Source organism: Netta rufina, assembly GCF_964035555.1.
Source record: "Netta rufina genome assembly, chromosome: 5".
Classification (NCBI taxonomy): domain Eukaryota; kingdom Metazoa; phylum Chordata; class Aves; order Anseriformes; family Anatidae; genus Netta; species Netta rufina.
The window spans coordinates 26,051,099-26,066,836 of NC_140128.1; the positions used below are offsets into that span (position 1 = coordinate 26,051,099).

At 32.7% G+C, this 15,738-nt stretch overlaps 1 protein-coding gene across 1 annotated transcript in view; it reads right to left on the reverse strand.

Annotated features, from left to right (window-relative positions):
* The window catches only part of FMN1 (formin 1), a gene marked incomplete at its 5' end in the record, with an annotated part of 144,360 nt that overhangs the window by 12,449 nt on the left and 116,173 nt on the right, over positions 1-15,738 (reverse strand). Inside the window, 2 exons of the mRNA XM_084287272.1 lie at positions 753-902; positions 4,296-4,347. Coding sequence (XP_084143398.1) covers positions 753-902; positions 4,296-4,347 — 202 coding nt within the window. The remainder of the gene's footprint in view (positions 1-752; positions 903-4,295; positions 4,348-15,738) is intronic.

The following is a 15,738-nucleotide window of genomic DNA, read 5'->3' on the forward strand; positions in this document are numbered from 1 at the left end:
TGATCTAGACTTTTTTTTTTAATCCATTCTTCTCCAAGGCATGACAATGTTAGCACTTTTTAGGTCTTTTCAAATGAATTGAGATATGGTAAACATGGTTCCCTTGTAGTGGAAGTGTTTTTTGTTTGTAAAAGATTTTTAGCTTCTTTAAGAAAATCAAGCAAATAATTGAAGGGTTTATATATATATTTTTTACTCTAACTAATAAAATCAGGAGTCTGTGGTGAGATCTAGCGGCAAGTAGTTTGATGTCCTCAGCAGGACACCAAAAGTCAGAAGTGGTGCTGTAAATCCAGTGTGGGGCTTCAACACAGTGCTAAGTGTGGCCTGAATCTCTGGGGCTTCCCTTTGATGCAAGTGCAGTATATTAACTGGAAAAGCATTCACTTTTATTTGTCTGTACTGTCTGCGACAGCAATATCGCCTCATTTAGGCTAGTTCAACATGAAAATGCACAGAAAAGCAATCTGTTACAAATTAGCACAGCTCCCCTTTCATTTTACTAGCTAGTAATTGGAAGGGGTTACAAAAGTGTAATTTATCAGATTATATGTGTTTATCTTTTTGTGGGGACAGCATGCCTTTGGTGAATTTTCCTACGCACCCTGAGGGAATAATCTTTCCTTGATGTCCATTAGATCTGAAAGAAAACAATGACGCCTGTGAAATATAGGAGTATAATTTGTTGGGTTTGAGAAGGAACAGTTTCCCAGACATCTAAAATGGTATTAATGACTTTATTAGAACCTTACCGCTCCTTGGAAATGCTTTTGCTCTCTCGTTTCCAAATGGTCTTGAAGTCACTGCAGAATTCGTACCACACCGTGAAAACATAGTTTGGTGTGATCTCCTTCTCACCAGGCTTTGGCTTTATCCCAAAGTATCCCACTGTTTCTTCAAAGCTGTGATGGGGGGAAAAAGAAACTGTCAACACATAAGACCACGGGGGAAACAGTTTCTCTGAGGACTGGTTCCTGATTCAGTAGTCAAGGCTGGTAATTACCGTAACTTCCCCTTAGCCTTGGAAATCATAGCAGCAATTCATGCTGAGTATAACTAACCTTCCAACACCTACCTCACTCCTAGGAGGTCAACTTACAGATGCATGAGCTATCATATAGACATGTCACATAGTCAAAACAATTTTAAACAGAAAAACTGGATTTAGTGTATTAAAGGAAATGCTATATTGTATCTACGTCTTTAATTTTGCAACGCTCCATAGAGAACTTATTTTGCCATTTATCTTTATTGAAGGACTACAGAAGAGTCATATGCCAAGTCAATAAAAAATCTCCAGGTTAGGCTAGAAATAACGTTCAAGTAGTTAGGGAGAATTCTGAGTAGTAGCAAAAAAAGCCACAGTCCGTGCCAATAATCATTTTGCTAAGCTCTTAGAGAAAATAAACCTCCTTCCAAGTGTGTAAATAAGCAGATAACAGCAATTATTTTTATGAAAATACGTTGCCAATATTGTAATGCCCTTTTATTTTATAGTGTGGATATAGTATTTGTATCCAGAATGGATACAAATGCAGCTGAATATTTTCAAAGTAGCCTTTTATAACAAAAGATACTTCTGATGGCATTTTAACTGCCTTTATGACATTGCTTTGTAAGATAAAATGAAGCAATTCACATTACTAGCGATAGTACAAGGAGACTGATCTAAGCAAAACAAAATAGTATGTTCATTTTTGTAAAGGTTGAATCACTTTTCTCTGGAAAGTGTATGTCACAAATACTGTAAAATTTAGTGAAACTTACTAAAACTAATGCCATAATTTTAAAATAAAGGTAACAACATATTTCAAAATAATCCATTTTTCTTTAAAAAACAAACTTATTTAAACAAAGGAAAATTATATTTTTCTTTATAGCTGCCAATTGGTCCTAAATCTAAAATACAGGAAGTGTAAATATTGAACATAAAGTAAATAAGAGGTATTTGAAAGATCTGTTAAGAGTCTCTCAACTATTAAACAGATGTCACTTGAACAACAGATGCAGCTTGAGGAAATACTTCTTTCTTAACTTCTACATGTATTTGCATAGTCCATTGTATGTTTTCATATGGACTTGCCGAGGTCAGCATCAAGTATTAGCTAGGCTTGAAGCATACAAAGTAACTATCCAAAGACAGAGAAGATGCCCCGCCAAAAACAAACCAAAATTTACTCCAACTGCTTTACAGAGTAAGAAAGTTCAGACTTGAGATGCGCTAGCCATATGCTCTGTTTTTTGATTCTTTAAAGACACATACAGCTTCTGGGACATGTTGGAGAATATCCCATATTGCTGGCAGTTTTTTAAATCCTTGTACATGATAACCTTTAATTTTCTCACACAGGTTTTGCATGAGACATGAAAATATATTCAGTTAATTGCTGATCAACGGTAAAGGAATGACAGTGAAATGAGTACCAATAAGCCCACAATATTCCAAGTTGAAAGGTCCTGTAGTGACACTACCAGGAGAAAGTAAATAAATAAATAAATAAATAAATAAGCTAATGCAGCTTTCAATGTCTGTGTTAACCATTCTGGGATTTCAAACACTAAAAATACTAAAATGCCTTCATCGGTCATACGGTTAAAACAGTTCACCTCTACTGGACAGGGTGAAGGTGATTTTCATCTCAATTACACTCAGCTGGTAAAGTACTCCTCAGTTGTTCATACAACTTGACTAGGACAGCTGAGTCAGGGACAGTAGGACCAGAAACTCTTTGCAGGTTTGCTTCATATAACAACATCCCTATTAACGTCATGATCTCTTCTTCCTTCCTAACTGAAACCTTCACTGTTCCAACTATAGCTGTCCTGAATTCTGAATTCTTCTACACCCTCTCTTTCTTCCTCCGCCCCTCTCTGTGTTTCATCTTCAGATGTTCCCCAAGTAGCACTGTTTTGCTTTAATTTAGCTTGCTCTAGCTTCCTCTGCTGCTTTTTGACTTTTAGGAGCAACAGATCTTTTTATCAGTAACTTAAAATACTGAACATTCTGGTAGCATTTGTGAAACCCAAACTCTTTATCAGACAATTAATTCCTTAAGTCAACTACAAATTAAGCATACTTTTGTACTCCTGAGTACAAAAGTATGTACTCTGCTTTAGAAAGGCTACAAAGCTAGAACATTAGAGCAACTGCGCCAGAGAAGGAAAGTTTGGAGGTAGGCAGAAAGTAAAGAGCCTCTCCAGCTAATATTCGTCAACAGGTTCAGCCAACTTTCTGCCACCCTCTGCAGCAAATGGTAACAGTTCACCTAAGACTTGAATTGAGTTTGGGAGGTGCCTCTCTCTCTTCTGATTATCTAGTAAGATTGTCTCTCTTCTGATTGTCTAGATCACTCTTCTGATCTGGGTGTCTCAGTTAGGTCAAGTCACTCAGGGCTCAGAAATCTAACATAAAAATACAGACTGCAACAAATCTACCTATAGACCATGAAGAATAAATATTCATTGAAGTTAAAAATCAATTTAATTGCACATATGACCATATACATTATGATGTAGAAAACTACTTTTTTCCAATATTCAGATGAAGAAACCTCATCTATTACTCTTTATCTGGATGCTCTTCAAAAAAAGCAAAAAAAATGTTTTATAAGCTTTTCTTTAAACTGTCTTACAGCTGGTTTACATTTTATATGAATAGAGCAAAACAATCTCAAAATGTATGAGGATATAAATTTTTCATATGTGACATCTTTACAGCTAAAACTACCTTCGTTGATATAAAGAGTTCCATAGCTAACACAAATAAGGTTAAAAGCAGATACTTCAATCTCAAAAAAAAAAAAAAAGGGGTAAACAATATTTATTATAAATACTGATTTATTATTTTTTTTTTTTATCTATTCAGAAATCAACTTATCTTATTTCTTCCCATATGTTGCTTCCACAGGCCTAAGTAAGGAATAGATGTTCAGGCAACAAAAAACAGTTAGATTTCATTGGCTTCTTAGTACACTGCATTCAATAGCTTAGGTGATAAAAAGGTTCTATGACACTGAAACACATTTTCACTACGTTAAGCAGTTAATCAGTTATTACAATATTCTGTAAGACTCTGATTCAATTAAATGTTATGATTCAATGATTCCATTAAAATATCAAACAGAAGACTGGGTAAAAATTCAACTGATCTCCTTCCTGGAAGGCTACATAAGAAATTTTCAGAAAGTACATTAATTCTCTGAAGTTCAGATGCTTTTCTCCATTTACTCTGTTCCTACATCAATAATATCTTTGACCAAAAATAAACTGTTAGAAAGCACAAGCAAAAAACTTACTATTTTTGTGCATTTTCCAAACTGCTCTCTTCTTTTTTACGTTCTTCTTTAGCTGCCAATAAAAAACATTTCCAATATATAAATTACTCCCATAATGTTTTAGAGATCCTACATATTTAACATTTCTTACATTCAAAATTCAAAATAGGTTGTACACTAAATATAACAAAGGTGGTAAAAAATTACCAATTTTAAATTTTTATATCTTGTACATAAATTTATGCTTTTTAATGTAGCAATAAGGTGTATTGGATTTTAAAAGTCATTTAAAATCTGATACTATTATATATAGAAATAGATATTTATCAAAATAAAACCCAAATAATTAGACTTGAGTTTCAGATTAAAAATAAATAAATTGCTGTATATCCCTTTATTGCTGCAAAAACTTTCAGATTTAAATCCATTTTTGCAGTGTTAATAATTGAAAGTTGATGAACAGGTACTGAACATAGTTAACACCAAGTGTTCCATATAGCTATCACATTTCATTCAGGAAGTTGGTAAATAAAAACACATGTACTAAGTTTTAAATGTATGGTATGTACATCATTTTTTGAAAAAGAAGCCAAGAGTTTGAAATACAGTCAGTGAATGTGAACCCCTCTGTTACAGAGTGCTGACATGAACTACTTAAAGGGATTCAGTTTTCAAAGGATGGGCATTCTCTGCTTTTGAAAATGTTTCCTGAGCTGGATCCTCAAGCAAAAGCATATTTTTTTTACAAAAATGTTGATCAATTCTTCTTAATTCCATATACAGTATAGTCAATTTAGCTGCAGCCGAATACTACATATGTAAACAAATTACTGAAGTGGTAAAGTTATTCCTATTCCATAACAGAAAAATTATTTAAGTGCAAATGTTAATACAAACAGAATTCAGACATGGCAATGATACCAAATGAAGAATTGTATCTTCAGGCTGCTCAGTCTATAGGAGTAGTGCATACACTGGTTGAAATACAGTTACAAACATTTTTTATTTTTATTTTTTCATACAAGGCCACTGGTCCAATTTCATGAGAAGGGTACCCTCACAGAGATCCATACTAAGCTAAAATCACTTAAAAATGGTTTACTTCACAGCACTGCTGCACATGGACAAAACAAATTAAATTCTACATATATATTGAGTGAATGTGTTGTAGATACTTATTCAAGTATTTCATTATGGCAAAAGTAGAAACAATGTTATGTGTCCTGTGTCAGGAAAACAATGAATTCTATACCATTATATTATCCACCTCAAATCTTGGTGGCAAGACAGCTATGACAGCAGGTCTCTTTTATGTGTTTGTTTTGGGCTCCTGAGAAATTCAACTAAAGTTAATCTACTATACTTAATTCATTATTTCCACAGCTCTCATATACTTTTTTATCATTAAAAGTAGAAAACGTGAGAATTCTGATAGTTCATCCTGATACAAAATTAACTACAAAGATGATTAAAATCTGAACTATGTATAAAACTGTATGCTTTATGATTACACTGATAACTTCTTTCTGGTTGTTGAGGAGATCAAAAAACATTAAGTAAACCAAAATCCCCACATAGCTACATTCAGAGCTACAGCAGAAATCCAGTATCATCAGTTCAGTTCCCTGATACAACTGCATATAAGCAAGAAGACAATGGCAAGGATAGCATGATTATAGGCTTATACATGTATAACTACAGGTTATATATAGGTTATATAACTATAGGTGGTAAGAACCCACTTACTGTTTTTTTTAATCTCATAAGAGCAGAGTAAGGGAAGACAGAGGAAAGACATTTTAATTTATTATAGAAATTGGAAAAAAGGTGTGACTTCTAGGAAAGAACATGCAAAGTTTACATTAATATGACAGTGTGTTTGTTTGCATAAGGGAAAAGAGGAAGCAAGAAAGTAACTATTATATGTATGACTGTTTTCCACTCCTTTAGCTATAATCATGTTTACCCAATAACTATTTAAAAGCATTACTTTGAAATTAAGATGTTGAGACTCAGACAGTTTTGAAACACATGGTTTGGAGATGTGCACCTCAGATTAAATCTAACCTTGGATCTCTGTTGCATACATAGTGGCATTAGTCTCTGTTATTTCAAACCACAGATCCAATCCTACCGCACCAAATCACAATATAGATACAGATATACATTGCAAAATACAGATTTTTTAATCTGCAATTTTGTAATGTGTACAGATTACTCATAGGTCCTTCAAAATGACTTACCATAAACTGTATTTGGTAAGGTGACACCCTTCTGTCTGCCCTCAGTCATTACACTTGACTACCTTTGAAAATGAAACTGACAAATGTAGTTTGCTGTCTAGTCTCATCTCCAAATGCAGGTTCTTAATATACTCTTCTGTTTGAATTTGGTTAAGATACTGAATAAAGTCACAGACCCTATCTTATGACTAACAGACAATGTTAATGAATATGTTTTCTTCTAATACAGATATGAAAACCAGGATCAGTGAAGAATTTTTATCTTTTTACAGAGAAGAGTTTTGAAAGGAAAACATCTATTGACAAAATATGCAGATCTAATATGCTGCTGGAATAATCTTTTGCAATACAAACAACTATAACAAAATTGGCCTTATTCATCCTGCTATCTGTATCTACCTAAAAGAATAAGAAAATAAATGGAGTACAATCTTATGAATTTGCCTTATGAACCTCAGATATTTCTAACAACTTCTTTTTACTGAAATACAGAAGTAAGCATTTGAAGAGTCATGATCCTGTAACAATTCTAAGAGTGAAACAGTACTAGAGTGAAGTGGTAAGGAGAAAAAAAAAACAACAAACAAACAAACAAAATACAAACAAACTTTATTAATGAAACATATTCTGCTTGCTGAGGATAAAACAGCATGCCAAACACTATCTTGAGAAATTATGAGAAAGTATTTATTAATGTTTCTAATAAGTGCACAGCAACTCCCAGCTACAACAGAACTAAGATCTCTTCATACATCTGGATGCTAAGAAATAGTTCCCCAAAGAACAAAGGAAAGTAAATATTGGATAATGACAGACACTGAACACTGGAGAAGGCCAGTAAACAAAAGACAAAAGCAGAAGGATGAGACAGCTTGCTCCATGAGTGGAGGGCAAAGAAAGAAAAATGCGTGGACACAACTGTGTAAAACTATGAGTTACACCTGGCCTGCTAGTCAATATTTTTAACACTGGGTGGAAAAGTCTTCTGGAATTTCTCTCTGATACTAAGTATATGAATGCATGTAAGAAGAATAATTCACACAAATCTACTGATTTAGTTGTGCCCATTACACCCATTACAGCTTTTTCATTTTTCAATATCTTATTATTTTCAAAATTAAAAGATCTTGTGCATAACCTTTTATAATTTTTACAAACATTCTGGAGAAATGAGAACCTTCAAAATTATGAGAATGACCAGAGAACATGCAGTTATGGTATAGAAATCATAACTCTTAGTTTTTTATTTCAAGGCTGAGTTAAATATGCTTCATGTATATTTAGAGACTAGCAAATTATAGTTTGTTTGTTTGTTTGTTTGTTTGTTTGTTTTGGGGGGTGGAATGCTACCCTAAAACAAGGCATTTCTCCTTTTTTTTTTTTTTTTTTTTTTTTTTTTTTTTTTTTGTTCCAAGTAAGGAAATTGGTCTTTTCTGACTTTTCCAACCAACCACACTTACATTAAAACAGAATCTGGGATAAGACATAGTCACAGAAAACAAGCAAAACCAAACAAACAACACAAAAAGAAACAACCCTAAACATGCAAAACCAAAACAAATCCCCTAATGATATTCCTCTCTGAACTTTATAGAGCTTGGACAGTGAGACAAAAGACAGGACATTTCCTAAGCATACAAGAACTCACATTCACCATTAGTCAAGACTAAAACTCTTAAGCAGTTATGCCAGAAGAGAGCCAAAAGAAGCCCACCCATAATTTGTGAAGATAGAAACGTATTAACCCTTTAAACAAGGGTTGAATAAGATAGGTGTATACCCAGAGAAGCTAGGATTGGGTTATCTTTCCAATGTGCTAAATGTCACATTCTGTGGCATTACAGAAGCAACAATTGTTCTGATTTTCTTGGTCTTTTTAAAGCATGAAGACATGCCACCATTTGGTAACAGATCCAAATCTCTTCGAAATTATGCATTGCAGGTATACTTGGATATCAGATGTTGAGGTCAGAAGACTCTATAGTTAGAAGTACGCTATATATGTCTCCATGCTCAAGTACAATCATCATACAGTCATCTGAGCCATCCCTGAAAGTGTTTAAGGCCAGGCTGGATGGGGTGTTGAGCAATCTATCTAGTGGGAGGTGTCCCTGCCAATGGCAGGGAGGTTGGAATTAGATGGTCTTTAAGGTCCCTTCAAACCCTAACTACTCTATGATTCTATGATAAAAGGGAAACTTCTTCACAAATGTGTTTAATCAACGACTGTGCAGGGTGAGAAAAAAGGTCAAAGAAGGCCTTCTAGATGGATACACAGACTAGAGAGGATCATTAAAAAATACAGATGTTCTGTTTTCATACAAAATTCTAGACAGATTTAAAATCCTAGACACTACAGTAATATAAAGAACAGCAGGTTCTACATCAGGATGGATTTAGTCTCCCTTGTTTTTGCTTTCAGTAGAACTGTTACCAGTGAAACCTTTAAAACAAATTTCATTTTTAAGCAACCCTTTATTCAAGACATACACTAGGTGTGAAGTCTGGGGAAAAGAGACCTTTCTCTTCCCTTTTAACAGCACTACCAGAAAGCACTCTTTTCTCCAAAAGAGTGTGTATAAGTGTGTGTATGTATGTCTGTATATATTAGTATAGCCAAAGTGTTCAGTCACTTGATTTATCATGTTAATCTGTAGTTTTCAATGCAGTATGAGATTTTATTGATTAGATGACGATAGCAGAACCACATGTATGTTGCTAACAACTCATGCACAACATCCATTCAATCCTTTTATTATTAGTGTTACCTTACTGGCTAGAAAAAGAAAGGGTGCTGCATAAAAAGTCAATCATTAAAATACATTGCAAACTATCTAAGTGAACAACCTGCATGCTGTAACACATGAAAATACATTTAATTACCTGACACTGCCAAAATCTCCTTTCTTGAAATGTGAATTTTAAAGGAATGAAATCAAAGGAATTGAATTTTTTAAACAAATTAACAGGTATCAAGTGCAAATAATAAAATATTAATGGACATACACATATGAATGCAAGAGAATGTAAAATCAGAAAATGGAAAGAAAGCCGTAATCTGTACTGCATTTTGAAAAAATGGATCAATTGACAAGAATAAGTATTGTACTGAGGATACGCTATTGGGATAAAATTTTACATTCCACAGAGACTGAATGAGATTTCAGAATGGTTCATTTGCTTTCAGAAAACACATCATAAGCATTGCTACATAGGACATAAAATTTCTCAGACATGGTGCTTACAGAAAAAAATGAATATAGTTATTTCAGACACTTATGCTTTTCATTTTAATGATTGAAAGCCTTTCCCAATAAATTTAAAATATTTTAGCAAACTATGCAGTGTCAGAAATCCTAAAGCATGTGTCTATTCTGTTGTAGGAAGAGATATACTCATGAAAAATCTATGTACCTAGAGCTATGCATAGGGACTGAAGTTTCTACTATTTATGCATTATTATGTTACTTCTGCATTATTTCCATACAAAATAAATCTTACTATTTAAGAATTGACTTTGAAAATAAATATAGTGAACAGGAGAGAATATTTAGTGTAAGACATTTTCCAGTTTAATTTTGATTGTATTCAATTTCAAATTTGAACAATTCATACTTAATATGACTACAATTTGTTCCACTCTGGTTCACCATTCTCATGCAGGAGCTTTTTTGTCTTATAACAATAACAAAAAAATCACCACAAAACCTTAAGTGTTCTGTGTACACAGTTCAAGCAACTGATTTTTCTAATATGTATAATCTGATTAGCTTTCTTTAGCTTGTCACTAACTTCTAATTTGCTGTCTTTATGAACTCCTGAAATTTGACGGGCAACCTGGAAAGTACTATTCATTGTATGTCTAATACAGTTTTTCTATTCCAGCATATTAGAATCAACAGATCCTTCTTTTATGGTATCAGTTAAGCAAGGAGGTCTGGGAGCAATGGAACAAATGAAATTTGGCCTATTATTGATTTGTATTTTAGAGTTAGTTCCCAGATGGATTCATTAACGTTTAATTATGGGTTGAGTTCATGATACAGTCTTTCTCTCCCTAGAAGGCTAATAGGGTCACTCTTCTCTATTTAGCCACATATTTTTATTGAGATTTTAGAAGCTTAATATCTTAGGGACCTCTAACTCTGTCACATTTGGTCAAAATTGGCCAGTCCATTAAAAATTATCGGCAAGGGAACAAACAACAGGCAGTGTGATCACATATGACTCGTTTCCTTTACCTCTTCTCTAAATTAGAAAATGTCACATTTTTAACATAGGATTTGGCTATGCATATTTTTTGGACAGTTTAAATACTGGTATAGACATCTTAAACCCTTTCAAAACAATCTTCAGAACACTTGCTGCCATGAGGTCTTAATCATGCTTCCTTGAACCAGTCCTTACAAGTTTATTTTCCTTTGCAGTGGTACAAAAATTATTTTTAACTAAGAAACCCACAACCAATGTACAACTGTTTCTATCATACAAAGAGTCTCTGTGCAGTCTTGGAATGTTGCTTAACAAACTAGTTTCCCTATGAGCAATCAGGAATATTATTTACCAACCTGTACCTTAGGTACTGGCAAGGACTAATTAATTAACACTAAGTGCACAGAAATTGTTAAACATTATAAAATGTTCAGTATTTTTAATGTTACCAAAACTTCACAGATTGTAGATATCAGTATACATACGGAGACACACAACACGAGCAGAACACACTCAAGCAACACATTCAAGGAAGTGTTTACTATCATAGGTAATAAAAAACTAGGAAATTCTGTTTTCTTTTAAAAGTGATAATGCTGTCTATAAATTTCTCAGAAAAAGTGTTGAAGGTCATTTTACCAGAATGTTATAACCAACTATGAAAATAAAACATTTTATGTGTATTTACTAAAGCCCTACATTTCTTAAAATGTATTTTTTTTATCTCAACACTTTTACTGTATTCTGTGAGAGTAGATTTTAAAATTAAAGCTGTTTTTTTTTCAGTTAGCTTGTATAGAAAAAGTTCTGTTTCATTAAAATTTGAATTATCATTAGTCTTACTTTCCTATGTTCTGCAGTTATTAATTAGAAGACAAGAATTAGCAGTACATTTTTCAATTTTTTCCAATTACATTATTTGAAACTGTATTCTGTTAAGGTGCAATTAAACCATTAATTTCTCATTCTCCCATACTTGTGGTATTAGAGAAGAAATAGCTTTTAAAGCATTTTAAAACTCTGAAAATATATACTAATTCCAATTTCTATTTAATTAATTCTGTACTGTAATTCCAAATGTGATTTTGCAGATTACTCTTTGAGATGCCTAAATGTATCTAAACAGTTTACAGAACTGGAAAATTAGTTCTAATCCTTTCAAACTGAAGAAGGTTAAATCCAATCTCTTCTGTATTTGGGAAAACTAAATATCCAGCTTTTCTGTAACTACAATCTCATATTGTAAGCAGAAATAAAAACTTTTAGGATCAACAAATTTTTTGTAACAAGGCAATATTTTAAAATACATGTAGAATGATTGTTTAAACCAACAGGAAACAGGTCTTCTCAAAAACATGAGGGGGATAAAAAAAAAAATAAAAATTAATTAGATGGTGAACCAACAGCTAATCTGCTGGGTAAAGAATAAGTAATTATATAAAGAGAATTAAAGTAATTTCAAAAAAGATTGTGAAATTTGTGGACTGAAAGCTTTCAGGAGAGAAAAGCCATAGCATTGCCTCCTCCTATGGAATGATAACAATGATTTATGAAGCGAAATTAATTTCTGCTGATTGAACTCACTAAAGATTGGTTTCACATGATCAGCTAAAGTACAGCAATGTGTGATGTGTAGTGGCCCCACACATTTGAACACACTAGGACATGCTCTTCTAGGTGATCCAAAGGATGGGAGTAGGGGGGTTAAAAGCTGCTGCTTTGTTTTCCATACATTTTCCCCTCATTAGGATACACTCCTTCTGCAAAGTAAGCTACTTCTGGTGGTCGGGAGCAAAGTCTCATTGTAAATGCACAGCAGGATAGTGGCAAAGCTGAGATTAATTCTCCATAGATTTATATAGACCTTTCTCACTGTTGATTGCTTGTACTGTTTCAAAGGTGTGTATGTTGCCTTTTTTATTGCTGGTTACTGACTTTATTCCAGCATATGGTGGTTGGCGCCATGACACAAAGTGAACATTTTATACTAGAATTAAAGTGGATATTTGACAGTTTCTGTCAGAAAGTTCAGAGAAAAGAATTTGTGAGACAAGATTTATTGCATATTTTATATGGGACACATCTGTTTCTTTGCTACGTTTTTGTTTAAATAATAATAAAAAAAAAAGCAATGAAGGCTCTTTAAGCAACAAAGACTGTCAATAAAAAGCATGAACAGAAAAACTACATTATTGAGAATGAATTTAATCATTCTGACCTTCTACAAATGTGCTGCTTGGAAGTATGATGGTCACCTTCCCTTTTTTATTCAGCCACATAACACAGGATGGGGGCAGGGAACTTCAAGCCCAAATTGATTATCGACTACGTTTGAGCATAAATCAAATAGGTAATCTAGGTATTGATATCAGATTTCACATATTTAAAAATAAGTGAAACATTAAGGTAGATTTTACCAATTAATATATTTTTAGCTTCTGTAGCAGCATTTCAGTGAAGTGGAATGTGCCAAATAAACATTCCTCATTTTGAAAATTTCTTATAAAATTACAGGTTAGCTACAGTGGGTAAAACTCTATACAAAGGTTTATATAATGGGTATACCTCTGCTCTGTATAGTGAGCAAACCTCTCCACATAAGTCCACATAACATCACTAAACCTGATGCAACTTGTTGTTTGAAGTTTGGTGTTTTAGTTTTCATCTTATTTGAATCAAAACTGAATTTGAAGAACATCTAGCAAGATCCGGTTCAAGAAAAAAAAAAGTTGTTGTATATGTTATACAACATATATAAGAGAGAAATTTCAATAAAACTTGGAATTTTTAATTAACAACCTTCCCATTTAAAAAGGCTCATATTTAGTAAGAAATCCTATGCTTTACCTTGTGAAATATGAATCGGTATGATTTAACCAAACATCACAAGCACAAAATAAAGAAATTCTGTTTAAATCACGTATGTTTTGTAAACGTATGTGTTGTTTACACGTATGTTTACATGTATGTTGTTTACAAGTGTTTAAACATGTTTTAAAATTAGATATACATATTCATGTATAACTTTTTTCATGTTTAACTTCTACTTAAAAAACATATCAATAGAAGAAAAAAACTCGGGCTACATTCATTCTACACAAATACTTATGATAGATGGTTAAAAATACTATAATCATAAGTGTTTGTGTAGAAAGTATGTACATAAGCGAAATGATTTTCTAAACAAAAAAGTAGCAATTTCCTTTTCAAGATCATGAAGATATATTAAATGATTTCATACTACCAATGTATTTAATTCTTGCTTTTAACTCAAGGTTATTCTACATCTTAGATTTAAGCAGGAAAATTCAGCTAGCTATTAGTTTTAAAGACCTGTAATTTGAAACAAAATGTATAAAAAGGATGCAAATTTAGATCTGAAATATTTCTCCTTCTTGTCACAAATAAGACACAGCAGTAAATAGCATATTTTAGGCTTCTGATTTTAAAGAGTCTTTTGTTAGGATTCTTTTAAACTGATGTTTTTACAAGAAACAACAACCTGCTTCCCAGTACAAGACATATAGATTGCTGAACTTGCCTTCTTTATGATAAACATAATATATAGAATATATTATATACTAAGTAAGTATATATACTTATAAAAAACAAACATCTAAATTTCTAAATAAAAAATGTACTATTCTCCTTATGGGGAAAGGATGAAGGGAAAAGTAAAGTATGCATAACACACACCAGTTGGGCCATTTTATGTACTCCTAGAAAGCACTTAACATGATGAGAGAAATGAGAACAGTATACAAGAGAAAAATCCTTGTGTTTGCTTAATTTAAGAATGGGAAAATAACAAGAATTATTTTTACATCTACCTGATCTATTTTTAAGCTTGTTTATTTTCTGTTGACCTCTATGCTGGCTGTATAGCTGTGTCTTTTTTTTTTTTTTTTTTTTTAACCTCAGAGTGTATGTAAATATTTCTACATTGTTCATGTTCATCCTCATGTAAAAGGAAATGAATATTACATAACAGGACCAGGGAATGTGAGTGCAGCTGCTCAGCCCTTTGCAGACTCTTTTCAGTTGTACCTCTGGGCCTTTATTATTACCTTACTTTTTATTACGTACCTTCTGTCTCTTACAAGTTGCTTTTATACAATAAAAATAGTAGGTTGATGCAAAAGACAGACAGAAGAATAGAAATATATGATAAATTTAACTGAAATCATAAAAAAAGAGATAATTGCAATTTTCTACAAGTAGAAGGGGTTAATAGTTGATAGCTGAATCAAAATGGTAGTCAAATAAAACTTCAGCTACAATCTTAACTAGTAATAGACGAAAAACGATTTTTGGGAATGATAATTAAAACAAACCAATATCATTTGTATCTAAACTCACCCTGATGTAATAACCCAGTCATAATGAACTTAATTTCTCTTCATTTATTTCTCCATTAGGACAAGGAAAAACAGACTTACAAAATTATGTATATGTCATGATAGCAGAGCTGTTTTAATCAGTTCATATAGTAAGAAAAAAAGACTGCTCCACCTTGGCTAAGATGTCCACAAAGCAACACTGTAACTGCTCTTTGCAGGACAAAGGCAGTGAAATTGCAATGGTAAATTTCTAAATATTTTGCCCTGGCACCTGTAGTATTCAGGCACAAAGATATTACCATAGAAGTTGCAAAGAAGTGACCTTCTAAAACCAGACTTTTATTAGAAATCTGTCTTCTATTTCAATTCTAATCTTAAAACACTGTATCATTCATATGTTTTTACTCCTTCATTCTCCAATTTTGATAGTTTAATAGTAATCTGGTACTTTGTCTTTCAACTAGCTTCAATTGCTTATGAACATTGAGACTATTAATTTTGTTCTCAAAACAAATGGTCTTGCTAAACCCTGCTTAACAAGTTTGGGTGTCAAATTAATTTGCCTTTTCATCTTAGAAAGAAGCCTCATTCTGATGTCTATTTCATGTCTGACCTACAGATGTTACCTGTTATCATTGCTTAACAAAGAAAAACACAGTTTACACCAGA